The 26,542-nt window shown below is 38.9% G+C and overlaps 1 protein-coding gene across 2 annotated transcripts in view; it reads left to right on the top strand.

Moving 5' to 3' along the window:
• KLF3 (KLF transcription factor 3) overlaps window positions 1-24,026 on the top strand; it is a 42,620-nt gene extending 18,594 nt beyond the window's left edge. For both annotated transcript variants that reach the window (XM_063135873.1, XM_063135872.1), the window contains 5 exons: window positions 5,659-5,756; window positions 15,397-15,874; window positions 16,548-16,698; window positions 20,017-20,177; window positions 21,717-24,026. In XM_063135873.1, coding sequence (XP_062991943.1) covers window positions 5,700-5,756; window positions 15,397-15,874; window positions 16,548-16,698; window positions 20,017-20,177; window positions 21,717-21,898 — 1,029 coding nt within the window. In that variant the 5' untranslated portion in view covers window positions 5,659-5,699 and the 3' untranslated portion in view covers window positions 21,899-24,026. The remainder of the gene's footprint in view (window positions 1-5,658; window positions 5,757-15,396; window positions 15,875-16,547; window positions 16,699-20,016; window positions 20,178-21,716) is intronic.
• The last annotated feature ends 2,516 nt before the right edge of the window (window positions 24,027-26,542 follow it).

Genomic DNA, 26,542 nt, shown 5'->3' with positions numbered 1-26,542 from the left:
CTTTCATAATTCAGGATGTGGGTTTCAAGATTATAAACTGTGGGTGTCTTTTAAATTGTTTCTTTACTTCTAAGCTTTTAGTGCTTATTATTGCCAACATGTAATGCAGATGGCTACATAGTCTCTAGATGTAAGAGAGTTTTGGTAATAAGTATTTCCATAACCAAAATAATATTTAAAAGAACGTTGTACTTCTATTAATTTTTGAACAGTGCTCACTAGGCTTCTTAAGGAACACTTTGAGTCTATTGAGTAATCCTTGCTCATAGCCCTGAACACTTGAATGTCTGAGGGCCAATGCCTTACTTTTTCACCAACCCATTGCCCCCAGAGGTCCCTGCTCTTATTCACTTTGCAAAGTCCTTATATTAATGAAGTACTCTATGGCAAGGACTTCTTTTCTCCCTGCCCTAGACATCCTTAGCCAGACATGACTTGGCAACGTCAGGATCAATAAAAATGTAGACCCTTGCAGAGCCTAAGTCCCATGACGTCTCCCCACACTCTCCTCTCTCTCTCTCTTTCTCTCTCTCTCTCTGTGTCTCTCTGTGTTGTTCATTGGTTGATTGGTTTTTCATTTTATACAAATAAGACATTGTCTGCCCCTCAATCTCTTTCCTTCCCACCATCATACCCTCAAGCATAGTCACTATAAAGTCTGTTATTAAAAGTTAATCGTAAACAATACAATCCAGATATAATAGTAATTGAGTTTCATCATAGAAGATGTTTTGGGCAAAATTGTGGTGCCCTTCAAACACCCCACCCTCTCCTGTTCCCCAGTGTTCAGTCGATGCCAGATTGCTAGTTGCTATTGTTACTGCCTGTGAAAACAGAAAATAACCATTGTGTCCAATGGTTACTTTATGGATGGGTGGGGGAAACACTTGTATGCCAGCAACGGTATTTGTCTTTGTGTATCTGAGCTCTTTGTGTACTCAAAGTTAGGACAAGCACACATTTCTGTGTTTGATTCTCATAATGCAGTGCTAGGATAATACCCTTTTACTTCCAAACATGTTTATCAAATGTTGAGAGGATCAAGCTGCCAAACACCTGAAGCAAAGCTGCCAATTTTCATGCTTTATAAGTTTCTTAATAGTCCTATCTGTTTAACAAGACACATGCATTGTGTATTAAAATGCTTATTAGACCCACTGACTGGTGCTTCTAATGTCTTTGTAAAGTAATGTGAATCTTGCAAAATAAATAGGCATATGCTCTATGCTGTTAGAATTTTCCCCTGCGCCTTTCCATAAAAATCACTTCATTCAGAACATCATTCTGTCGCCCCTATTGTTTTTTCCAGTTGACTTTTTCCAATTGGCTTTTCTACATGAGGCTTTTAATCTGTCAGTTTACTGAGACTTCTGCTTCCAGGTTCTTTGTGGTATTAAGAGTGACTCCTTTACACATATTTTTCCCCAGATATTCTTTTAGCTACCTTTCTATGATAACCCTTTCATAGGTTATTGTGTCCTCTGGTGGGAGCTTTTAAACCCATGACGGCTTATTTGGCCAAAGTAACCCACTTCTATAACCCATGGTGGGTTATTTAACCCATGGTGGGTTATTGTGTTGTGTGGCGGTCACAGTGGTTATTTTGGCTGGCTACAGCGCTGTATGGCAAGAGTGGTTAAAAACATCTGTCACTCTGCTCTTCACTGGCTTACTGCTTAGGAACACATTAAAGCGACCAAGTCAGCAATGTAGAGGAGGTAGGGGTATGAGGTTTAGTCCCTATCCTGCAAACACGCAAGGTGTTATAGGCATCTCCCACTTTTTTGGTGCACCTGGGATTTTTGCTGCTTTCAGAGTTAGGGCACTGGGTTTTCATAGTGCATTGAGTGCCTCCTTAGTAGAGGAGCCTGGCTATGGGATTTGTTCCCGATACTGCTCTGATTTTCACCCCTTGAGTTTGATGGTGGATCAGGTGCCTCCTGACTCAGAGGATGTTTGGTCTGATCCTGCAGATGTCCAGCGCTTCAGAGGTGAAACAGCGGCACTGCTCAGGCGAGAAAACTGCAGCAGGACAGGGGGAGGGAGGGAGTCAAATTACACACAGTAGCTTATAAGCTACTCACAGTAGTTTATTAGTCCACTACTGTGGTGGGGGTCTTGGGCTGTTTAAAAAATAAACTACTGTGCATAGCTTATTCACCCATCATGGGCTATTGTGATGGCTGAACACAACATGTTCCGCTCAATTCAGACATGTTTCTTAACGGTGGTTTTAGAACTCCATGGTGAAGTTCTTACACCACCATTGAGAAACATGTTGTCTGGCGGGAAAACTCCACGCCACAGTGGGGTTTTGGGGGGTCAACACTCCATGCAGAATATCCATGCTGCGCAGAGAAGAGTTCCTGCACAACCGCTGTGTTGTGTGGCAGGCTCTGTGGACCTTTACATTGCATTAAATTGACTTTTTCCACTGGCTACAGAGTTCCCTGGCAAGAGTGGTGAAAGGAGTGAGTGCCGCTCTATGAGAGCTGCCAGGATTTTTTTTTTTTGCAGCAATGGCTGATGGGATACTATCAGAAGGACTGGGGGAGAAAAAAGGGTGGAGGAACTGTCAATCAAATGTCGCAGTGTATTTTACTCAACTCCATGGTAGCCCACAGTCACCCAACGGTGGAGTTAGAACTTATTGTGTGGGGAGTACCCCCTAAAAATTCAACCGTTTTCACACTGCATTGGCTAATGTGTTGTCTGAACTGAGCCAGTCAGTTTCCATTTCACAATTGCTAGGTGGCGCGGTAGCATAGCAGAATTGTGCAAATATACCTGGGTTTCAGGCTAGAAAAAGAGCCACTTTAATAATTGCAAGCACAGGAAAGGCCCTGGAGGATGCCGACGTCATGTAAAGCACCCACAAACTACATGAGTGAGGAATTATGAGCGCACAATAAATGCCTTGAGTAGAAAGGCCCTTGGCAGGTGTGGCCACCATTCTGGCATATTTATGCTGCCCTGAGATCCTAGTGATATAGGGCGGGATACGAATGTTTTAAATAAATAAATTTAAGACAGAGACATTTATATTGCAAATAACTTAAACTGGGCAACTTATAGGAGTGGCTTCTTTTTCTTTGAACTAAATTGGACTGCTGAGAGCACAATCTTACAGTTGCTATGACCATAATTGTTGAGTTGTCCTACTTAACTAAACCTTTCTTTTGAGAAATAATTGCAACCTGACTTCTGAAGCCTGATTAGCTCTCTGTTTGCTGATCCTTTCCTAAATTGTTTTCCACCTTTTTAAATAAGAGAATTTCTTCCTTTCTAAGACTAGAAATAATTGTTGCTGGCCATAACTTTGCTTCTATCCTCTCCGGAATATGACTATTTTATTGCCTGTGATTTACATTTACTGTAAATGACACAGTACTTATAACATATATTTACCCAGAATATAAACGATAGGGACTTCTATACTGGAATTGTTTTTTAATGACTCGAAACAGTTCTTAGAAGTATTAATGGGGGTGGGGGCAGGAACAATACACATTTATTCTTACTTTGTACACTGCAATCATAAAGTTAGGCTGCATTCCTCAGACGTCTTTTGAAGTAGGGAGGTGGTCCCAAGGGAATCAAGTGAAACTGTCAAACATAGTATTGAGTGTAGTTTGTTTAGATTTTGTAGCCTGCTTCTCAGGCCAACCAAATTAATGATTCAAGCTTGAGCTCCTTTGAGTAATCTAAGTCTAAAATGCAGGGCAGTATTAATTTCATTCGTCTCACAAGCCTGCCTATGCTCATCTTATCTTTAATAAGTTTCTCCCAGTGAGTTCATGGGTTATCAGCCTTCCCCAATCTAGTGATCTCCAGATTTTTGGACTACAACTTCCAGCATTCTTGACCACTGACCACATTGACTGCAGCTGATGGGATTTGAAGTCTAAAACAGCTGGAGAGCTGGCTTAAGCAGACCTTAAAATTCAAGACCCAGTTCCCAAAAGAAGAGCTACCTAATGTATGGTTTTATCTGGCTCTTATATAATATCCTATATGAATTCATTTCAGACATTGCTGGCTATGGGAAAGGTTTTCCAGCCAATAATGTAGATAACTGGGATGCAGTGTTGCAAGACCATCTGTAGGCATTGAACACATTGGTGGCATGTATATAACATTAATTGGAGGGAAGAGAAGTAAGAGTGATTCTTGCTTCTCGTGCTAATTTATAACATCTAAATTAGCTCTAGATAAAAGCACTGGAGGAGTTTAAGGTCTTTTGGAGGGCAGATTCATTTATTTATTTATTGCATTTCTATACCGCCCAACAGCCGGAGCTCTCTGGGCAGTTTACAAATTTAAAACAATTCAAAACAATAGTATAAAACCATAATATAAAATAAAGTATAAAAGCACAACCAAGATCAAAACAGCAGCAGTGCAAAAATACAGCTTTGAAATACAAATTTAAAACAGCAAAGTCAAAATTAATTTATAGACTGTTAAAATACGGGGAGAATAAAAAGTTCTTCACTGGCATCTAAAAGAATATAATGTAGGTGCCAAGTGAACCTCCTTAAGGAGCTCATTCCACAGCCGGGGTGCCACAGCAGAGAACGCCCTCCTCTGGTAGCCACCTGCCTCACTTCCTTTGGCAGGGGCTCGCAAAGAAGGGCCCCTGAGGATGACCTTAGGCTCCGGGCAGGTACATATGGGAGGAGGCATTCCTTCAGATATAGGTAAATAGGATCTTAATTGTTTCTAACAGCTGATATTTCTTAAAGATTTCTGTATTTTAAGACTGGTAACCAATTTCCTTTTGCTATCGAGGGAGACTGGAGCAGGCAGGCACCATCGGAGCCTGCTTCAGTTGGAACCCCCCACCCCCACAAGGCTAACTGACATCTTCACCCTGTGGGGAAGGAGCTGTTGGTTTGCCCCTCCATTGGGAGATGAGAGGACGGAGCAGGGCCTTCCCACCAGCCTAAACAGTCTCCTTAATTTCTTTTTATTTTCTCCCTCTTCCCTCCCCATCCACTTTTCCTTGTGTGTCACATCTTTTTTTTAGAATGTAAGCCCGAGGGTAGGGACTGTCTTCTTTATTGATACATTGTAAGCCGCTCCGAGAGCCTTTTGGCTGAGGTGCGGGATAAAAATACTCTAAATAAAAAAATAAAAATAAAAAAATAAATATTTTAAAGGTATATATTTACCATTTTTAATTAAAAATAATTATGTTAACATCGCAAGCATAAAGGGGTTTCCTGAAACTATAAACTGATATCATACAAAATAATGTACAGTGTTATAGGCCTAGAGTGTTTGCGACCATAGTTTAAGCATAATATTCACTTACAATCAAGTGAATGCAATATTGTGGTGCACTTCTGAGAGCAGATGTAGTATGGTGTGAGCTGGGAAGTTTCCAATTCAAATTGAACAAGCCCCTTGGGGGGGTCTTAGGCATGTCATTCTTACCTCATCCTGGAGCCATCCCTCTTTTGTGCCCCCTCCCCTAGGAGATGAAATTCATGGCGATAACGTCAGTAAAATGTATAGGTTTGTTCTAAGGATTATTGAGACAATATATGTAGAGTACTTTGAACACTTGAAATATGCTTTGTTAGTACTATTAATAATGCCTTTTTATACTGTTATTTATTTATTTTAAAACTCTCCTTTTTCTCTTGATTTTAGAGTCCGGCATAACAGCACCACAAGTAGAGTTGGTGGAGAAGATGCTGATGTTTGATCCTGTCCCTATCAAACAAGAAGCAATGGAACCAGTTCCAGTGGTCAGTATTTATAAACATTGAATTGTCTATTTTCATGGATTATATTCTAGTCTGGTAAATGCCTAGTACCTATCAACACAACTCCCTAGATTTCATAAGGACCAAGGAGAAATTCCCAGCTCCTCTAAAAAGCACTGCTACTCATAGCTAGAAATATTAGTTAGAGTCACTGGCTAGTAAGGAAATGGCCATCTTTTTCCTGACTGCCTTTAAAGGCTGTCTGCCTTTAATTGCTATTTAATAGGCAGAAATTCAGCCAGTCCAATTTCCCAGCATGGAAAGGAAGGGATAGGAACATCTCTTTTGGATTTCTTCTTATGCTGTTGGCCACATGGAAATTTAATAAATAAACACATAAATAAAGTAAATTCTTCCTGCCGTGCAGCTGTTAAAGGCAGAGAATCGCCGTAAAGCAAAAAAAGAAAAAAGGCAGCCCTGTAATTTGGCACATACCATCTGAGACTGAATATTTCTTTTTCTATATTTGGTGCCATTAGCTTTACTGATTATCCATATTTTCATTTCATGTTGATGTTCGAGAATTTCCTCCAGACCTACTTTGAAGGTATAGGAACGAGCACCTTGGCACAGTTCAAGGAAATAAGCTTACACTAGGATGTTCTAGGGAGAGTCTGGTGCAGTAAGCCTGTTTGCTTTGTTTGCCTCTGTGTACTTGGAAAATAGTTGCAAACAGGAAAAATTGAACAGAGGATCGTATTTGAAGCTTTCTGGTAATGAGAAGCTTATACAATTAGATCATCTCTGTGTTTTTGGCTCTTGATATTCTGCCAGCTGTAGTTATACAAGATGTAAGAGTTACTTTGAAACAAAGTTGTCATGGATATTTGTAATATTTGTTAGAAAGTATCCAAATAGTGTTTGGAGACTTTAAAAAAATTGCCAAGAAATCAATAAGCTTTATCTGAATAGGCTTTATAAAAATTAATTGAATTCTTTTCTAAAGTCAACTTAAACCAAACAAGCACCTCCTTTACTTCACATTATTTTGATCAAGAAAACAAAAAACTGTCCTATGATTAATCAATACAATGTCTCCTTAAATGATCAGTGTGGTTCAAAGTACTACTTGGCTATTATGCCAAAAGGTAACTGCGTTGTTTACCTTGAGGTTGCTTCAGGACTACTTTTACAGAAAGACTAGAGATAATTTGCTAGAAGTAAGTGAGAATCTACCAACCGGTAATTGTTCCTACCTACTTCTACCATAACATGAGAACATAAAGCCTCTGAGGTAAGTTCTGCAGAAATGGAACGTGTGCACAAGTGGGTTTTTTCTAGCTCCTCGTCTGCCCATCTATAGTATTCTTAAATTGTGTTGCCAAATTTCAGTGCCACTTAGGACAGGACTGATGTAAGCTGCATTTCATGAAAGGTTGGAGATGAGCTTGTTTTCCAAATCTAATCTAGTGCTTCATAAATGTTGGGTCAAGAAAACTGAAAAGAGCAATGCTATGAGGAGACTTCCTTTGCAATACTCTACCCTATTGCCATTCCCCAGAATGAACCTGCTTTTCATTACTGAGCATTGCTGATAGCATCACTACCAGGGTGTACCCCTTGCATGTTGGGCTAATTGTGACTAGACAATATATGAATACATTTTGAGGGATAAGAGAGGAATAGAGAAGTAACTTTGTGGCTTCAGATGAAAACAATACTTCTGAAAAGGGATGCATCCTTTTTTGTTTTTAGATGATGTACATGTTTCACAGTAGGTACCATCTCAGAAGAGGTGTTCTCTCCTGTGTGAGGACAGCAAAACTACTTCTTCTAAGCAGCAGCTGCCATCGATGCATTTGCAAGTACTTACATTAAGGGCATCATCGGACCAGCGTTTTATCACGTGCTCGGTACTGCCCACTTACAGATGTTTGCGCGTCCTTTTGACGACAACGTCCACCTCTCGCGTGCCTCACACTCCTGTCGAGTGCTGGAAAAGTGACGTGATAAAAATGCCCCCTGAAAGGGCCACGTGGTCTTTGTTTACTTCCTCTTTCTTCTCCAGGTAGGAAGAGGAAGTATTGTGGGACAGGAGCGGGGGCAGAGAAGCGACAGTAGGGAATGTGATTTTCCCCCTGGCTAATGATGCTCTAAGTGCCCCTGACAGTCAGGCATCAAGGTTGTTGTTGTTGTTTTAAAAAAACACCTGTTAATTATTTTTTATTTGATTTGATATTAATTGATCTGTTGACTAAACATTGCAAATCTAATTCAAATACATTAAAGCCCCAGTTTCTTTTGTTAAAACCTCATATGCATTTGTATTTTTCAAAATGGACTAATCCATGTAGGCAAATTTAATACAATATACAGTACAAAATTCTGCCTTTGGGTGGGTGTGGTGGTAGTTGGATGAAAAGACCACCATTTAGCATGTAAAGTTCTAATCTAGAACATAGTATTTGCTGCAATGTTTGATAAATTGTCAAACATTTTCACCCTCTTAATAGTTGGGTATTACTACATTGTATACGTCATGTGCACATGAGCATCTGTGGGTGAGATGGACAGTGCCATTAGTGCTTAATAAGGTTTGGGGTTAGTTTAGCTATAGCAGCAGCCTCCCCCAACCTGGTGCTCTCCAGCCATTTATTTATTTATTACATTTATATACTGCCCCATAGCCAAAGCACTCTGGGCAGTTTACATGCTGGCTGGGGGTTATGGGAATTGTAGTCAAACACATTTGGAGGGCACCAGGTTGGTGAAAGCTGAGCTCCACCGTAGGGATATGGCTTTAAAGGATGTACCACCCTCACATAATAGGAGAACACACCCAGGGCATTTTCTCATCCCTCTGTCGGACTTGGCAGCTATGGGACTGTGTTACTACACACATGAGTGATAGCTATATAGCACATCTAATTAAAGTGTCACTTGAACTCCACCCTGTCGACTGTGCAATGGCAAACAGTAAATGTTGTACTCTTACATTGGGGTAAACAATTTTTCAATACCACAAAAGTTGCCAGAAAATCAGTTTGCTACCCAAATAGTAATGGCCTAGAGTGCCCACCTTAGAGACCTATCTGTGGTTGAAAGGCATGTTTTAAAACATAGACATATTATATATTAAATAAAAACACAAATCTGCCACAGGTAATTAAGGATTACCTTGATTGTACAGGGCCTACATGAATAGTTCTTATGAATGCAGGTTTGTTACATAGCTACTCCAAAATCCATTAGTTCTTAGTGATTATAAATCTCTTTCATCATCACTGCTGTGTTAATCCAACATAACTCGCTCTATATGTTTTTAAGATATAGAGCAAGTTAGATTGGATTAACACTGGTTCCATTTCTGGGTGGAGTTAAGTTTTGTCCTAGATGTGAGAAGGAGGGAAATGTAGCAACTCTTAATTTGATTCGACTATATTGCTTTCCAATTTACACATCTTTGAAAAGTAGCTTTGATCAGAATAGGCTTGGAAAAATCCATGGCATATGACTGATGCCTAAAAATCATATATTTAAGAGCCTCCATCAAGCACACACCATCTGTATTTCTGTACTATGTTGTTTTCACACACAGGTAGATGGAGCGCGAGAGACTGACTCATGACAAATATTTGCTGTTCCTGGGTTCAGGAAGTAATAATTTGAATTTCTTCCCTTGAAATACTGACCTTTCAGCTGGTCAGTACTTCTGTTGCTGTGTTTAAAATGATGATTTCTTCCCTTTTACAATTGAAAAGCTACACTGCTACCAGCTGAGAATTTAGTGCTACTGATAGCCATAATTGAACTGATGTTCCATGTTGCTCAGCCATTTTGATATCTAATACTACTCTTGCATTATTATTATATCATTAAACAGTTTTTTACCTTAAGCTGCCCCCTCTCACTGAGATAGTTGCAAAATAGAGACCTCGTTGAATTATAAAGCTTGCCAACAGTATAATGGCTAACCCTAACTGCTAGCTCCGTGCATCTCGCTGTACAGGAAAAAAAAGTGGACAAGGCAGTGTCAATGACATCACAAGAAGGGTGAATGGAGGATCCCCACCTGCTTACCATCATCTGGCCTGCTGGGCTTGATTGGGGGAGGGGGCAAGCTGGTTCCTGGACAAAAAACGGTTGTCTGTACCTCCACCCTAGTATAGCTGCATGTTTTCTTTGAATAACAGTTAATGTTTTTGCCATTCCCCCATGCGCTACAGTTAATTTGAAAACAAGTAAATTTGTTACTGAAAATTTAAGACTGTGTTAGAGAGGTGTTGTCTTAGATGTAGCAAAAGACAACAGTAGTGTTTTCTGGTATCTTGAAAGATGATCATGCAAGTTGTTACAATGCTCAGATAGGTACAGAGAAAACAAATGTGGAAACAATGGGGCCAAAACGTTATTGATGATGCCCACGGTAGTTTTATGCTATTTTAAGTTGTGAGATGTGCAGATGTCTCTTTCCTTTAGTTTTATTTTTTCAGTCATATGACTTTTTTTCTTTTTTGCACTTTCCTTTTTTACTTTTTATGGTGTTTGTGATTTTCTTCTAAAAATGTGCAGTTCAGTAGAAATATGAGAAAGAAATCCTGTCAAAATATGCAGCCTCTTCACGCTGGCACAAGAAAAGCTGACTTAGGCCAATTCTGTGCCAGCATAGCTACACACAATGAAAAACTTTTCTTTCAAGCTGTCTGAGAAACTGAAAAAGTTGAATCCCTTGCATATTTAAGAATTCTGTGTGCTTTCCCCTCCCTTAATATTTAGACATTTCCAAATCAGTACTGAGGTTCAGTTAAGGATTCCATAGTTGTCTTAGCATCTGAAATAAATAAGGTTCCTTATTTAGGGCTCCATCACACCTACACGTTTGCCCTCAAATTATCCGCCTTCATTTCCATAGCGTGTGAAAGCCTGATCACTTACACCTTTGCGCTTTTCCGTTTCATTCATCTTTATACCTCTCCTCTCCTGCCAATGAGCGTATCACTGTTGTTCTGTTGAGATGCACTCTCAGATCTCCTTTGTACCTCCCCCTACAGTTCAATGGTTGGTGGTAGTTGGACACCTCGCCTTGGAGAGGATTGCAGGGTTGTGTAAATCCCATTGATTTCAACTGCATTTACATCCAATTCATACTAAAATCCCATGCATGCTTACCTTTGAGTAAACCCCATTGAACAGAGACAGACTTACTAAAATGTAGTTTACATGCATGGGATTTTAGTATGAATTGGATGTAAATGCAGTTGAAATCAGTGGGATTTACTCTTGAGTAAGGGAACCAACAGATCTGTAGTTTATGAACTTGAAGATGCACAGCTTCAAAGAAATGGAAGATTGATCCTTCACTCTTGAGAACTACCAGGAAAGTGGGTTTAAGGGGGAAATTTAAAAATTCATTAAAAAGCAAGGGATAAACCAATATGATTCAAACTTGGCATGCTGAAAGCCCTCCTTAAGAGCTATCACTGTGCCAATCTTGATCTCTATATGTTTAAAAATGAGGGAGCTGCAGGCAAGGAGGGGGGCATCCACATTTCTTTTAAAGTGAGAATGTACCCCTGGTCATGCCTACTCAGGAGTAAGAATATAGAGTTAAATGGGACCTCTCTTCCTCCCACTTCACAGTTGAGTGGAGAACTCATATTTCCCTCCTCTTTTGTTAGCTAGATCGCTCTTAGACACACACACACCCAACAAAGAACGGGGTGATTGATAGAACACAACCACAGAAATACACAGGAGGGAGGATAGCATTTATTTTGCAGGGAGGAAAACTAATGCAGACTTTCTGCACTCCAAAATGAAATGAAACATGGAGGATAATAGCCGAAATGAGTGCAGGACATGGACGAAGTCATACCAAGCCGGGGGGTGGGGTAGTGTACGATAAATCGCTGGTGTGATGGAGCCCTTAGCCTGCAAATCTCATTTGACCTGCAACCTTTACAAAAATGTTATAGTGTGCTAAGTTACAGCTCAGAAATGTATCTGGCTGTAGTCCTGCACATTGTTTTGAACATATAAGACAATGGTTCTAAACATAGTTTCATGTAAGATACATTTTACTGAAATCTGTAGAACTTCTAAGCCAAATAAATCCAGTGGGAGCCAAGATTGCACAGCTCTATATACAGCCTGACCCTTAAGTGTGTTTAATTAGAAGTAACTGCACTGTTTTCAAGGAAATATGCTTAGGATCATAGCCCCAATTAAAATGGGGAAAGGGTCTAACTTTGTAAAAGATACTTTAATGAGGATAGTTTTTCTGCTTGCTCATAATCTGTTTGCTTATAAATCTGCGATGATCTTCGTAGAAGGCATTCTTCAAGTATAATTTTAAACTTTAAATTGGTGGGAAATATCATGGGTGAGATACAGCATCATCACTCTGTTTATGGAAGGAAGGTTGTGCTTACTGGACCTCATCTGTGAGTGCAACTGTTGTTCTGTCAATAGAAATTTCTTCAGTTAATGGAGAAACTACGAGCTCCATCAGACCAGGGGTGGGGGTGGAATCATGCTTCCCTACCGTCACTTCTCCACTCCCGCTTTCATTGCTTGATACTTCCTCTTTCAACATGCACGTGGCCCGTTCAGTGGGCTGTTCTGATTGCACTGCTTCTCCTCCACACAGCAGGAGATAGCAGCAACTTCCATTTTTAAAAATATATCAGACTTTCTGGGTGGTTTTTGTGTTGCGCGAGGAAGGCCAGAAGGGGTGGGAGGCGCACGGGAGACAGATGACATCGTGAGCAGGACCTGCGAAATCCATGAGTGCCCAGCAACGAGCGTGCAACAAAACGCTCGTCTGATGAAGCTCAACTTTGGGCTCCCCCCCCTATTGTTTTCTAAGCTAGTTAGGTACATGAATGTCCTGTATTGTGCTCACTGCTGAAATTGATTGCTTGATGTTTCAATCCTATCGCTATGTGTCCGTAACTAAAACTGGATCTTATGTTTTGCTAGGAGGGCAAGTTTATCTTGCTATATTGCCTTGCAAGTTAAGTTCCATTTTTTAAAAATACAACTCAGTATTAGACATGTAGGGTTGCGTTAATATGATTCCCCTCCCCTTTTCTCCCACCACTTTTGTTTGTTGTTATCCTTTTGTTGCAGAAAGATTTTTAAAAATGGAGGATTGCATTCACATTGCTGGCTCTTGTGACAGTCAAATACCTTTTGGATTATGTTTGTGTTTTCCTGCCCATGATGGCCACACCCCATCTCTACTCAGTACCGAGCCATGTAACAATCTATGTCTCATATAGTGACACTTTGTTTCTGCAACACTGACATTCAGTTGTGCTCATCCTGGGTTAATTTGCCACACTTGTACCATCACGCTGGCCAGATCTACACCAAGCAGGATATGACGCTTTGAAAACAGTTTGAAAACTGTACATGTAGTGTGTCCTGGGCCCCAACAGTTGTCACTACTTTTATAAACTATTTTAATGCAGTAGTGTTTGCTTACTTTTGCAGTAGCTCATGGTATTGGGCCATAAGAAATTACATTGTGTTTTATCTGGGTGAAACAGTATTCTAGGAATCCTACTAAACTTGAACTGAGCTTGGTTAAAGTGATTATATGATTAGACCTATCACAATGCATATGCCTAACTGTGAATACTTCATACTGCATCATTGCAAAGTCTTATGTATCATGTTCTGTGAGGTATTTGGTCCTCATTGCAGCACTTTAACATTGTGTTTGATGCGCACAGCTATGCTTTAATTATCAGAAGTAACAAGTAAGCCAAGCACTTGCTTGGGGCTGCAGAGAACCCCAAGAGGTGGTGTTCTCTGCAATCCAAGAGGTGTGTCCCAGGATGACTGGCAATGTTGTAGAGCAGTGGTTCCCAATTTGCTAAGTACTGCAGACCCCTTGTTTTTCAAATGCCAAGCCGTGTACCCCTTACTTTTGAAAAAATTGTTATCTCTACGGTAGTTACCTATGCGAAGCAATTTTTTGGAGAAAATAAGGGGTAGCCCCTAATAAGCAAACAATTTTAGGTATACTAAAAAACAGACCATACAATTTGTGATATTACCACGCAAAAATGACAATGATTTCGTTAGGAATATAAAGACGAATTTAATTTTACTAATGTCTAGTTTACAATTGAACAAATTATGACATGTCTAGCAGCTACTAAACTTAAATGTGATGGGAGAAATCATGCCTCTTTTTGTCCCAAACAATCCCTTCCACATCCGGTTCAATGTTTCCTACTTTTAATCTCAAATCTGGATCAACATCAAGCCGATTTCTAGGCTTGTTCTTCATATAACGAAATGTCGAAAATGTTTGTTCAAATATATGTGGAACAAAAGGGAACTAGATGTTTCAAAGCTTTTTCACCTAACTTCTTATAATCAGGAAAAGCCTTCACCCAGAATTGATCCAGTCTATATTCTTTAAAAATATATTTCAATGAACCATCACAAGTCACGTCAACAAGTGCATCTTGCTCTTCCGCAGATAGAGCTGTTAGTTGTACATCACCACATTCAAAAGGATTCCTTATCCATGAGTTTTCAGGATTAGGTGCAGGGAAGTAATCTCTGAAGCTAGTCGCTAAATCACGCAGGTGCTCAGTGATGTTATATTTTACTTCTGGTAGGAATTCGTCATCAGTGGACTCCAGAAATGAATGGTGAATATGTGAATGGTGCCACGGACCCCCTGGGTGGGTTACGCATCCCCCCTGGGGTCCACCAATTGGGAACCACTGTTGTAGAGAATTTGAGGGTGCACTTCTTGGATTGCACAACCTCTCGGAGTGGCTTGGGCCAATCTGCTTGGTCCTATTAATTATTCATCTCTCCTTAATCGGTAACTTGATCACTCAGAACCTTTAATAATTATAATTTCCTTGCCCCACAGTTCTTTAGGCTTTGACAGGCACAAGATTACAAATGAAATGAGTTGGAAGAAGAAAAAGTACTGAAATGCTGAGTTCTGGAAATTATTGAATAAAGAGTTGATAGAGTTTACATAAACAACTTTCTTTAGATGTCAAAAGGTATTAATGTCCTAGTGTTAATTTCAATTAAACGTTGCTTCCAAAGAGCTGTTGTGGTTTAGTGTAACATTTATTACTTTAAAAAAAGTTAAGCAATCAAGACCATTTATGATGATTATGAAGGAATTTTGTTTACTACATAGAACAGACCAGAGATTGGCAGTATGAGGGTTGCATCCAGTCAGTTTTTCTCCAGGCTGTTGTCTTTCATTATTGTTCTACAGCAACTTGCTTGTTGGGTTGGTTGTTCCAAGAAAAGATGGAGAAGTTTTCTGAGGGCAAAACTGTATCAGGCTGGGCACAGTGCCGTAGGTCTTAATGTTACCTAACCCCAAATTTTACTGCTTCATATTAGAATTTGAACTGGAGGTTGTTTAATCCAAATCGTTGCAATCATTTGTGAGTTGCAATATTCATCAAAAGGTACTGGTCAAATCCTACCCTTTCAACTTTCATAACCGAAGACTCTGTCTTGTAATAAAATCAAAGCTGTATTAGGGCATAGGCATTAAACATGAGAGAAAAGTCTAACATGATCCCACACAAGTAATCCATATTTTGTAAAACTTAATTTTTTACCTGTTTTATATTACTGGTTTCCATTTCATCTCTTTCTCCTTTCCCTTTCTTGTTTCATGTAGTCATTCAGCTCCAGTTACATGGACCACATGAAGCCCAACAAATACAGTGTCATTTATTCAACACCAAATATAATGGCCAATAAATTCTACCAGATTCCCGAAGGATTGTGTAATGAAATCCAAGTTGAGCCTGTTGATCTCACAGTAAACAAGCAACCTTCAGCTAGAAGTTCACCTTCTCCTCTGAAATTCCAGACAATACATAGGAGACACTCACCTGGATTAAATCTACCCTCTACCAGTCCTCCAATGAAGAAACTGACTCCACCAGGAATACAGCCTTTCACTATGCCATTAACTATTCCTCCAGTAATGGCAGCTCTTTCGCGCCATGGACTTCGAAGCCCAGGGATACTTCCAGTTATACAGCCAGTTGTAGTACAACCTGTCCCTTTTATGTATGCCCCTCACCTTCAGCAGCCTATTATGGTGTCCACGGTTCTTTCAGAAGAGTTGGAGAACCCAAGTAGCATGCCAGGTAAAAGCTTGTTTTTGTTTTCACCTCCCATATCTTACCATTTAAAGATAAATTGAGAGGGACCCAATATTTTTCCACGTAAACCTATCCTAAATTTATCAGGGCAAATTTGGTACCTTTTTATCCTTTTAACAAGGGAATACAGTGGGTAGAGTGTTCAACTTATACTGGGACAAAGCAGGTTGATGCTCACTGAAGAACTTTAGGCTAATCCCTTTCTTTCTGCCTCACACTGTTGTTGTGATAAAAAGAGACGAGGAAAGGAGAAATATGTATGCTGCCCTAAGCCCTTGGAGGAATGGCAGTTTAAAGAAATGTAATAAATGTCAAATAAGTCTATAGAACGTACTTGCCTGTAAAATATATGAATATGTATACTAGTTATGCACGGCATATCAATAACCTGGGGGCAGGCAGGAGCAGAAAACCACCTCCTTCAAACTTATAAAACTTCCCTATTGCCAGGTGAAGGTTTTTAGTTTCCAGAAGAAAGCAATGTGAATGGCTGTTTATGTAGCTCTCGGTAGCATAGCATATTAGTACAGTAGTATAGATTTACACAAATGAAAAAATATAATTCTACTTGCAGATTCTGAATTTTGAAAATGATTGAAATGTGTTCGAAAATGTTTTCGTTTAATATGTGCTTACTCCGTTTGTTTTTCGTTTACAGTATCTGTTATCGAATCTTATGAGAAGCAAGCACTAAAAAAGTCTATTAAGGTAGAACCAGGCATGGAATCACCTAGAAATGACTACTATCCTGAACAAATGTCCCCTCCACTGATGACCTCATTGTCACCCCCTCAAGCAATGTTTCAAGAGTAAGTATCTAAGTGGAATCCTAATATATCTCACTACAACACAAGAATTAATTGTGGTTCCTCATTGAAAACTAGATACAAAACGTTCCGAGTAGCATTATTTAGTTGAATTTATGAAGAAATACAGCCAGGCCAATTGTCAATGTAGATATGATACATTTGTCAGGAGATATCTTTGGGGCACAATCCTATGCTTGTTTAGACAGAAAAAGGCCTACAATTCATGGCATGTCCCAGGCAGCTATGATGACTGCAGCATGCTGGAAGTTGTAGGACTTTTTTCTGTTTAAACATGCATACAGTTGCACACTTAGAGACTTTTAAAGTATCCCTTGGAACCTGAAAGAAGATGACACATGTTATTGATATCGAGGGAATATACTCAACCAACTAAACCTAGGACAATTCTCTTCCCTCCTGTGGTATTGCACTCATGCAATAAAATACCCCAAAAGCATTCAGATACAGCAGCTTCCTTTGGGAGATCTGGGTTGAGTTGTGTTCAATGATTTTATTTCATTGGGGTCTTTTTAAATTAACCGGGAACATTTTGTTCATGACTGCTTGCTATTTTGAAAGTCAAGAAGGAATTTTTTTACTATTTGTCTACAGATCCTGGAACCCTTTTCCCCTTCTCCTGTAGTATGTGGCTTGGTTTTCCTTTTTAACCCGAAGCTACTTGTTTTGATAGGTAGTTCTCCCTTTTGGTAGAGGTTTGCCCTAGGTTGCATTTGGTTCTCTTTTAAGGTTAAACCTGTACTGCTCACATGCTGAGATTAATCTATATTGCTCACATGCTTAGCCCAATTTTCATATTATTTCTCATATTATTATTTCTGTTATTAATTACCAAAAACACTTATTTCTGATTGGGCTCAATATATAGTAGTCACCCGTGGAAGCTCAGATGTGTTGATAGCTCATCTCCACAGTTCCTTTCCTCACTGTGCATGCAGCCGTTCACTGTCCTCTGCTTTACGTTTTTGTCATTTTGCAGAAATTGCACAGACAGTTCCTTTAGTCCTTTATTTTGTTTCCTTTTTTGAAAAAGGACATAAGTTCTAGATGCAGAAAACAGGGGTGGCACGTTTTGCTTACTAATTAGAAGGAGGGGGTTAAATGTCTGCCATTTCCCTAAACAGTTATGGATACAAAGCTACACCACTGTTAATGCCTGGATTTAAGGTTACCCTAAGATTGAAAGCTGTCATCCTGTGGTTTAGTAGGCTCTGCACTTGAATTTGCTTCCCTCTGAAAAGTTCTAAGCAAACATAAATGGGCTATTGAAATCCAATCATATGTAGCACAGATTGAAATATTTCAGTGTTCTTGTTTTACAGGAAACATGGTTTTACACAGGCAACCATCACAGCCTAAGCTTTGAGTGTGGGAGCATGAGAGTGGTTAAACAAACCACAACAAAATGATTTTATGGAAGATAATGTTACATATTTCAGAAATCCTTCCATGTGTTAAAAGAATACTTGTATTCATAAATAGCTGTGTAAACTAGACCAAACTACAATGGATTGCATTTAATAGAATTATGGGCAGTACATCCTTAATCACCTGGCCTATATTTTGTATAATGTGTGGATCTACCCTGATCAATTATATACAGATTGCCAATGTTTCTTGTAAACCAAGATGATTTTTTGCAAGTAAATATACAATTTTTTTTAATATGGGTTCCATTAATTTTAAGTTCTGTCAGTATAAGTGCTTTTAGACGCCAGGTGAAGACCTTTTTATTCTCCCAGCATTTTAACAGTCTATAAATAAATTTTAACTTGGTGTTTTAAATTTGTAATTTTACATTGATGCTGTTTTTATCTGGTTGAGCTTTTATATTGTATTTTATATTATGGTTTTATACTGTTGTTTTATACTTTGAATGTTTTTAATTTATGTGAACCGCCCAGAGAGCTCCTGCTATTGGGCGGCATAGAAATATAACTAATAAATAATAAATAAATAATAAAAGTAGTATAACGGTAACTGTAGCCTTACTATCGTTAAGAGAAGTTATAATTACCATCATTTATTCTTCTGGAAACATAACCAATGGAGAGAAAAGTGTCCCATTTGTAGTATTGACCTTGAGTGATATTTGATCCATGTATATAGAACCTAAGAAATGTGATTGCAAGAGAAATGGGCAGGGAGGTTTGGAACTCTTATGGCTGTTGCCATTTACAGCTGACTCAGCTTTCTCCAGTTTTCCAAGGATCTGAGAGTTTCCAGATTTCAGCTGCCACTCATTTGGTTGAAAGCTTTCTGTTCTAAGCACTTGTGAAAGTCAGACTCAAAATCTATTTATTTCTAAATTGAAAACAGATAAATTTGCACACATGTATTCTAAACATACCTTTAACTGCCATGTCTTTTGAACGTACCCAGTAAATCTAAGGATGTCCACATCAGACACTGAAGTTCACATAACCTACAAAACGTTGTAAAAGTCAATTATGATGTTTGGTGCCAGTTCCTGCATATGAATGGGCTTGGCATTCTATAGTCTGTGTCCTGTCTGTGACACTGTTCTCAGTGTCCTGTTTTAATGTTAAAAACCAATCCATAGTTTGTGTTTAGGACTGTGATCTGTGTGATCTTTATGCTTACTAATTTGTTCATCTCAGCTACATAATACCTTTCAGGATGCAGGCAAGAAAACTTTATTTATGGAAGCCAGAGAGATAATTCCAGACATCCTGCGGATGTGATGAACGCACATGCATTCTAAACTCCAGTTTTAGGAACTGACATCAGTGGTGAAGGGAGGCCATAAACTTTTGCCAGCCCAAAACAGGAAGTTCTTAATTGGTCTCTAAAGGAGTGGATGAACAATAAAGCCTCTTGATCTCAGTTTTGTAAGGCAAAAGAAGTGATGGATTTAATAATTTTAAAAGGCTGTTAACACATTCGTTTTAAAAAATTAAAGAAAAATATTTAAACAAAAGCGACAGAAGTTCAATGGAACCACAAGTGACTGTTTAGAAAATCTAAACTTGTTTCTCTGGGAAACAGGGAGTTCAGTTTTGAAACATAAATGAAAAAACGTAGCATGCTATGAAGAATATTTTCTTTGGTTTCTTCATTCCACAGAATGAATAAAACCCCAACAGGGAAGAGAGCCAAAATATTACCGCTGAAGTCCATGAAATTTGCTAAGCTTGCTTGAATTTTTCCACATGTATGTAATGTTGCTCAAGCTGCCAAAAGATGGAGGGTAGCAAATAAAGGAGCTCTGTGGTGTGCCATAAAGGAAGATTTAGCTCAGAAGATTTTATTTTTGACATGTGACTTAACTTTTTGCAGGAATCACCCTTCAGTTATAGTTCAGCCTGGAAAGAGGCCTTTACCTGTGGAATCTCCTGACACACAAAGGAAACGAAGAATACACCGATGTGATTACGAAGGCTGCAACAAGGTTTACACTAAAAGCTCCCATCTAAAAGCTCACAGGAGAACACATACAGGTATGAAATGTAACAGAATTAGGTTGGAAAATCTTAAATTGATCCATAGGAATATAGTAGACTTGAGGAGTATATATAATTTCATTCGGCTATTCAACCATATAATGTGAATCCATGAAGAAAATCACAAAGCAACCTAATTGTGATCCAGTCTACCTTTTAACTAAACAGTGTTGCTGCAAAAAGCAAAACACCTGTTGCACCGTTGTAACACTTTATATCTTATTGGCAATGTATCATGTAGCTACCCAGCTTATGTGGCTATATACCATGACAACATCACTGGTACCAATGGTGGTGGGAAATTGGTATGGCAAATAACAACTGATGTGCCCAGTGGTTGTATTTCCTTTAGCCACAAGAGTAGTTCAAATTAAGTCAGTATTTGTGCCAAGTTACAGTACCAAGTAAAGTAAAGTAGAACACTTGCTTATATTTTTGTTTCTTTACACTGCAATCCTATCCATGTTTATTTGGAAGTAAGTGTCACTATGTTCAATGCATACTCCCTAGTAGGTATGTGTAGGATTGTAGCCAACTTATTTTCTTCTATGCACACTTTTGCTTCTGTTAATGGTGGTTGGCTTATTTTGCTTGCGTATTGAATGGTGAGCCAATGGAATTTGCACTATGTCATCTTTAAATTTGTCCAGATATACTGCATTGAATCTAAAGATCTCAAATTCTCTCATTAAGGCAGTGCGCCCTGAAAAACAAGTTTAAAATGTTTTAAATAAATAAAAGGACACTTTGAAAAATAGGGAAATTCTAAAGGTTCTACACTGTAAAGACTTCATTTAGATTAAAAATTCACTATGCCCACCTCTGCATTTACCATCTGTCAGGTATGCTTTAGGGTGGATTCCTGCATTGAGCAGGGGGCTGGACTTGATGGCCTTATAGGCCCCTCCCAACTCTACTATTCTATGATTCTATGTGCATACACTCATGCATACAAACCTGCATGGGAGTTGCATGCATTCAACTGTTGGAAGGGTATGGGTCTTCCTTACTAGATTGCCACCTACTAGTTGGAAGGATGCCAGTTGGGTGGGAAAGATGCATACAACCAGCACCACCCAAGTGGTGGGATTGCTCTATAGGGGACGTGGCTCCCACAGGGCTACAGGTGCATGTAAAGGAGTGCTATGTTTGGACATAGAAAGATTTAAGTAACATTTCAGTGAGATCTGTGTCTAATAGCCTATACCAACTCATAAGATTACCTTTACACAAGACCAGAACCAAAGTTTGTATGATTTTCTGGATTAGAGATAGAAGACAGGAGTGGTGGACAAATTAGCAGCAAGCAAATATCAAAAGTTTCTAAAGCATGCTTTAAATCTAGAGGAGCGTTTTTATTGAATTCTCAACATAGCATATGTCTTCTATGTGTAAAAATATCCTATAGGTTGTAAGTGAAGACACTGTTGACAAGAGTGGACTGTGTTTTGTATACGTACATTATATATAATTTAAAAAAGCAGTGTTGCATGCACTCTTAATAAAATAATTGTCTTTTTTTTTTTTTGTTCTCAGGTGAAAAGCCTTACAAATGCACTTGGGAAGGTTGCACATGGAAATTTGCTCGATCTGATGAACTAACGCGGCATTTCCGGAAACATACCGGAGTCAAACCATTCCAGTGCCCAGACTGTGATCGTAGCTTCTCTCGCTCTGACCATCTTGCCCTTCATAGGAAACGCCATATGCTAGTCTGAATCTTTCTTCATTCAATGCTCTTCATATTTCCTTTCTTTTTATTTTTAACCTGTGCATTTTAATTTAGATTCAGCTGGCCTGAATCTCTGGATTTATAGCCTCGAAACCTTCTCTATGGTCAGTAAAAGATGTTTGCTTGACCCTTCTTTGCCCTTGCCACGGGTCAGACCTAAAGAATGTGAACATTTTTTTTCCAGGGGATGCTAAGCAAACCCTATCCACCAGCAAGTAGATTAAATTTCTGTGAGACTAAAATCAAGCTGGTTAAGTTTTGCCATTTAATCAGCCAGTATATGTTGATCATATAGTTACTGTTGTTGGAAATCCAGCCTGCTAGTCCTTGCCAGAGACTCTGTGTGTCCTGTAAAGGATGCATGTCTCCTTTTTATGCTCAGCAATGCAATGAATGGATCCTTTCCAATGTGGTTGGTTATAGAAGCATGTTCCACAAGACACTTTTTGGATGTTAAAAAAAAAAACCATCAACCTGGGAGTGAATGAAAAATTCTTGACTGATGAGTGGCTGTTATCAGAAATATTGTCAATTCATAACGTTGTACATACTGATCGACATTGCCTCTCTTTTGTGTGTTATTGTGTAGAATGTTAGCTTGTGTTTGCCTGGAGGTAATTCCTCAGTAGATTCATTAAGCAAACATATTCATGTGATGCCATTATCTGTGTTTTATGTGCAACTGTATGAATGGAACACACATGGTACTCCTATGATGTGGCATTCAATGATACATGCAATAATCTACCTCACTGAGGAGGTGTGGTAGGTATATTCTTCTCTCATCACTCCTCTGTATTTCCAGTTGTGTAGAAGGCCTCTATCCTTTGCCTGGCATAATTCAGAAACGACAATCATTTTAGTAAAATGAACTCCCCATCAGCTCACTGTTAAAAGTTAATTCCATCAAACACACGACTACGTTCAGAATACAAGATATTCAAAGAAGAAAATACAGCTCAAAATTTGTCAAATGGAGAAGATACACTTCAATTTCTCTTTCATTATGGATTTTGTTGGCCTTACCAGCCAAGTTCTGCAGGAGAGCTTCATGAAGTTCCTTAACTATTTTGTAACACACAGCCTACATTCACAGTATCAGTGATTAAATACACTTACAAAGATGTACTTTTAAAAAAAACTTTGGCATTTGCTTAGTATCCTATAGAGATGCTATTTTTTGTAGAATGGTTTAAGGAAAGAAGACTTTCGATCTTACACTGTCCACTAGCATGCCCTCCTTTGTAGTGTGCAGGCTCTTCTTAGTATTATGGGATATCCAACTTTCATATTAAGAACATAAGAAGAGCTGATCTGAATCAGGTGAAAGGCCTCTCCAGTTCAGCATTCTGTTCCCATCTATAGTGGCAAACCAGATACCTATGAAGTGTACAAGCAGGTCATGAGTGCAATAGCAACCTCCCACTCATATTATCCAGGAATTCGTATTGAGAGGCGTAAGGCCTCTGATATTCGAGATAATATGTAGCCAGCATGATTAGGAGTCATTGATGGCCTTAGCCTTCATGAATTTGTCTTAATTTCCTTCCAAATTGATGTCCGTTACTACTCTTGTGATAACGAATTCCAGTTTAATGTTGTGTGAAGAAGTACTTCCTTTTTTCTGTCCTGAATCTCCCACCACTCGCCTTCTTTGGATGTTCCTGGTTCTAGCATTATGAGAAAGAAAAACTTCTCCCTATCCATTTTCTCTATGAGATGCATAATTTTATACACCACTATCATGTCTCTTTCTCTTCCAATTTTTTTTTTTAAGCTAAAAAGCCCCAAACCTTTACTCATAGGGAAGTTGCTCCAGCCCTTTGAACATTTTGGTTGCCCTTTTCTGCACCTTTTCCAGCTCTACACTTAAAAAGGAAGGGGAAAAGAATGGAGGCCAGCAGCAATAACGGGAATGAACAAGAGAGGGAAAGACCTCAGAATGTGCTAGGAAATACTTTATTGAAATCAACTACTATAATCAAATACATTTCAGGTAAATAACCCTTCAGGGGCAAGTTGGCTTACTCAAGACTGAAAAGTAGTGCTTGTTATACTGTTCCACAGACTGTATTGGTCTTCAATAGTTCATGCTTATAAACTATTTTCTAGCACTTTTTGTAGTCCTGTCTCTTCTTTTCCATATTTTGAAGAAAGTCATTTTATAGCCCAGGTTCTGCTCAGCTCTCTCCCACTGAAATCAAGGTAAAACAGAACTCCTTCACTTTGACTGGATCATACCCATTGTTTTTGCTGCCAAACACTGCTCATGCCTGGTCTAGGCCTTATGCCATTTTTAAAAAATTCAATGTGTTGCATAAATCCCAGGTAGCGTGAAATTGATTGAAATTACTTTCCCTCCAAGAAAGCTCTAACTTTAATACTGAAAGGAAAATATTCACAGAAGACGTCCAAAGACTGCTATGGAAGCCTTGTCACTTAACTGACATAAATGTAAGGCACAGTGGAGTAGACTATTGAGACTCTTAAATCTTTATGTTGCACAGTGCAATGACAGAACACGTTACAGGGATATGTAGAATTCAGCTGATTATGGGTTGCTACTTTAAAGCTCTAGAAATTAAACTGGTATGGTTTAAAGGAGCATGCTGCCTAGTTCAATGTAATCAGTAACCTGAATGTTTACAATCCAAAATCTGGGGCAGAGTTATGGGAATCCAAAATCCTCTATTGGGCAATACCTCTATTAGGACTAACCAAACTGCCTCAAAAGTCTCTGCAATCTTCGTTGCACAATCTTTTGTAGTGTTTTGGTTAGTCCTAATAAAGGTATTGCCCAATAGAGGATTTTGGACCTCTTACTCATGGACCAGCATAGTCTGTCTTTGTTTTTCTGTATATATGTGACTGTTTCACAATCAAACCTTAAGGGGGGGGGGAAGAAATTTTCAAGACCAAACCTGGAAGTCCTAAGAACAATTCCATCAAAATTGTGGCATGGTTTGTCTATTACCAGTTTAAATCAGAAATAATTGTATTGTAGCATCTGCAACTCATTTCATAGTAATGTAAATGGAGCAAAAAGCTGTTTCAAAACCTGCTAAGTGAATCTGGAAAATACATTATTTTATGTTGTGTTTATACACTTAAATGTCTCTGTTCCTAACCTGGAAAATAACGGAATGAAAAAACATCATGAGCTTTCTAAGTGTTAGCAACTCAGGACTGGGAACAGGAGAGTGAAAAGAATCATACCATTACTTAAACCACAACTATACTTTAATTCCTCTAAAAATAAGCAAGATTTTTTTCTTGAAACATTAAAATCTAGTGACTGAGATACAAATTGCCAGCATGCATGAGATAGGATGAGGCCCCAATGAACATAATTTACCAGTTCTAAGTATCCGCTCTGGATTTTACTACATTCCAGATGTTTAGTTGCACTTGGCTCACGGTGCCTTTGATTGTAAATCCACAACACTGAGAGCTACCACTTTATGAGCTCTCTGGATACATGAGTGAAGATACATTTATTTGTGGTGCTGCTACACTTTTATCTTTCGTACAAATATTTTCTGAAGGTTGTTTAATTTTTTTCTCAGTGTACATCTGTGGTTAAATGGCTTAACAGTATAATACCATTTGTATTTATGCCATAAAATATCAGGAGAAAACTTGGCCCCCAAATTCTAAATTGTTAGTAATGCTCCACAATGTCTCTGTCTACTTCTGTTTGTTATTGTTTGTTAATCTGAGCAAAGTAAGAGGGAAAGGGTAAAACTATCACATGATATTTAAACACCCCCTTTCAGATGGCTTATTAATGCCACACCAATATTAATTCTAATTGACCAGGGTAACTAACTTAAGGCAAATGCTGTTACAAGTTTCTATACTGATATAGTCCATGTGTCTTCATAAATATGGTGGTGTGTTTTAAGAGAGCAACATTGTGTTAAGTAATTACATTAGAAGAACTGAGGCTGGAATTTAGAGAGCTACTTTAGCATGGCCAAAGACTGCTACAGGTGTGATGAGTTTGTTTTTTTAATTCTCCCCATGGATTATCACTTCGCTAGCGCTAATTTAAATAATGAATAACTTCCATGACAGCCCAGGCTGCTTTTGTAACCCCCTTCAGTTTCAATTTTTTTAAAATGTAATTGGGGAAGGGAAAGAGCTGCTGTTTAGAAAACCCAAGTCCAAAGCCACTTTGGGCAAATGGAACTAGTGATGTAATTTGAATCTTAGCAACAGAATATGGGTTGAATCCAAGGGTTCCCTTCTGATGAAAGGGATCTTTGTCCAAAGCAGGGAGGCATCCTTTGGATCCAATGCTATATTTACATGATACTAAGAATGTCAGCTGCAGTCCTAAAACCCTTACACTGGTATAGATCTGTCAAAGTGTAGATAATAATTCATACCCTGTGACCACATTAAAAAGTTCAGTCTCCCCCTGGGTTCCATAGAAGGAGTTCTTGGTGATGGCTCCTGACAGTAGGTAGCAGCATTTCCCAACAATGAAGTGAGGCTCTGCTGGCACTTCAATGCTACAGTTCTCAAGGCCAAAGACAGACCTGTTGATGAAGTGTAGCAGACAGCTTAGCAGGTGAAAGCTCTTCCTGAAATTGAGCCTGGATTCTAGCATATGCCTTTGAATATA

This window comes from Elgaria multicarinata, chromosome 10 (assembly GCF_023053635.1).
Source record: "Elgaria multicarinata webbii isolate HBS135686 ecotype San Diego chromosome 10, rElgMul1.1.pri, whole genome shotgun sequence".
Classification (NCBI taxonomy): domain Eukaryota; kingdom Metazoa; phylum Chordata; class Lepidosauria; order Squamata; family Anguidae; genus Elgaria; species Elgaria multicarinata.
Note: the sequence above shows the minus strand (reverse complement) of the source record. Positions and strands in the feature narration are given on the sequence as shown.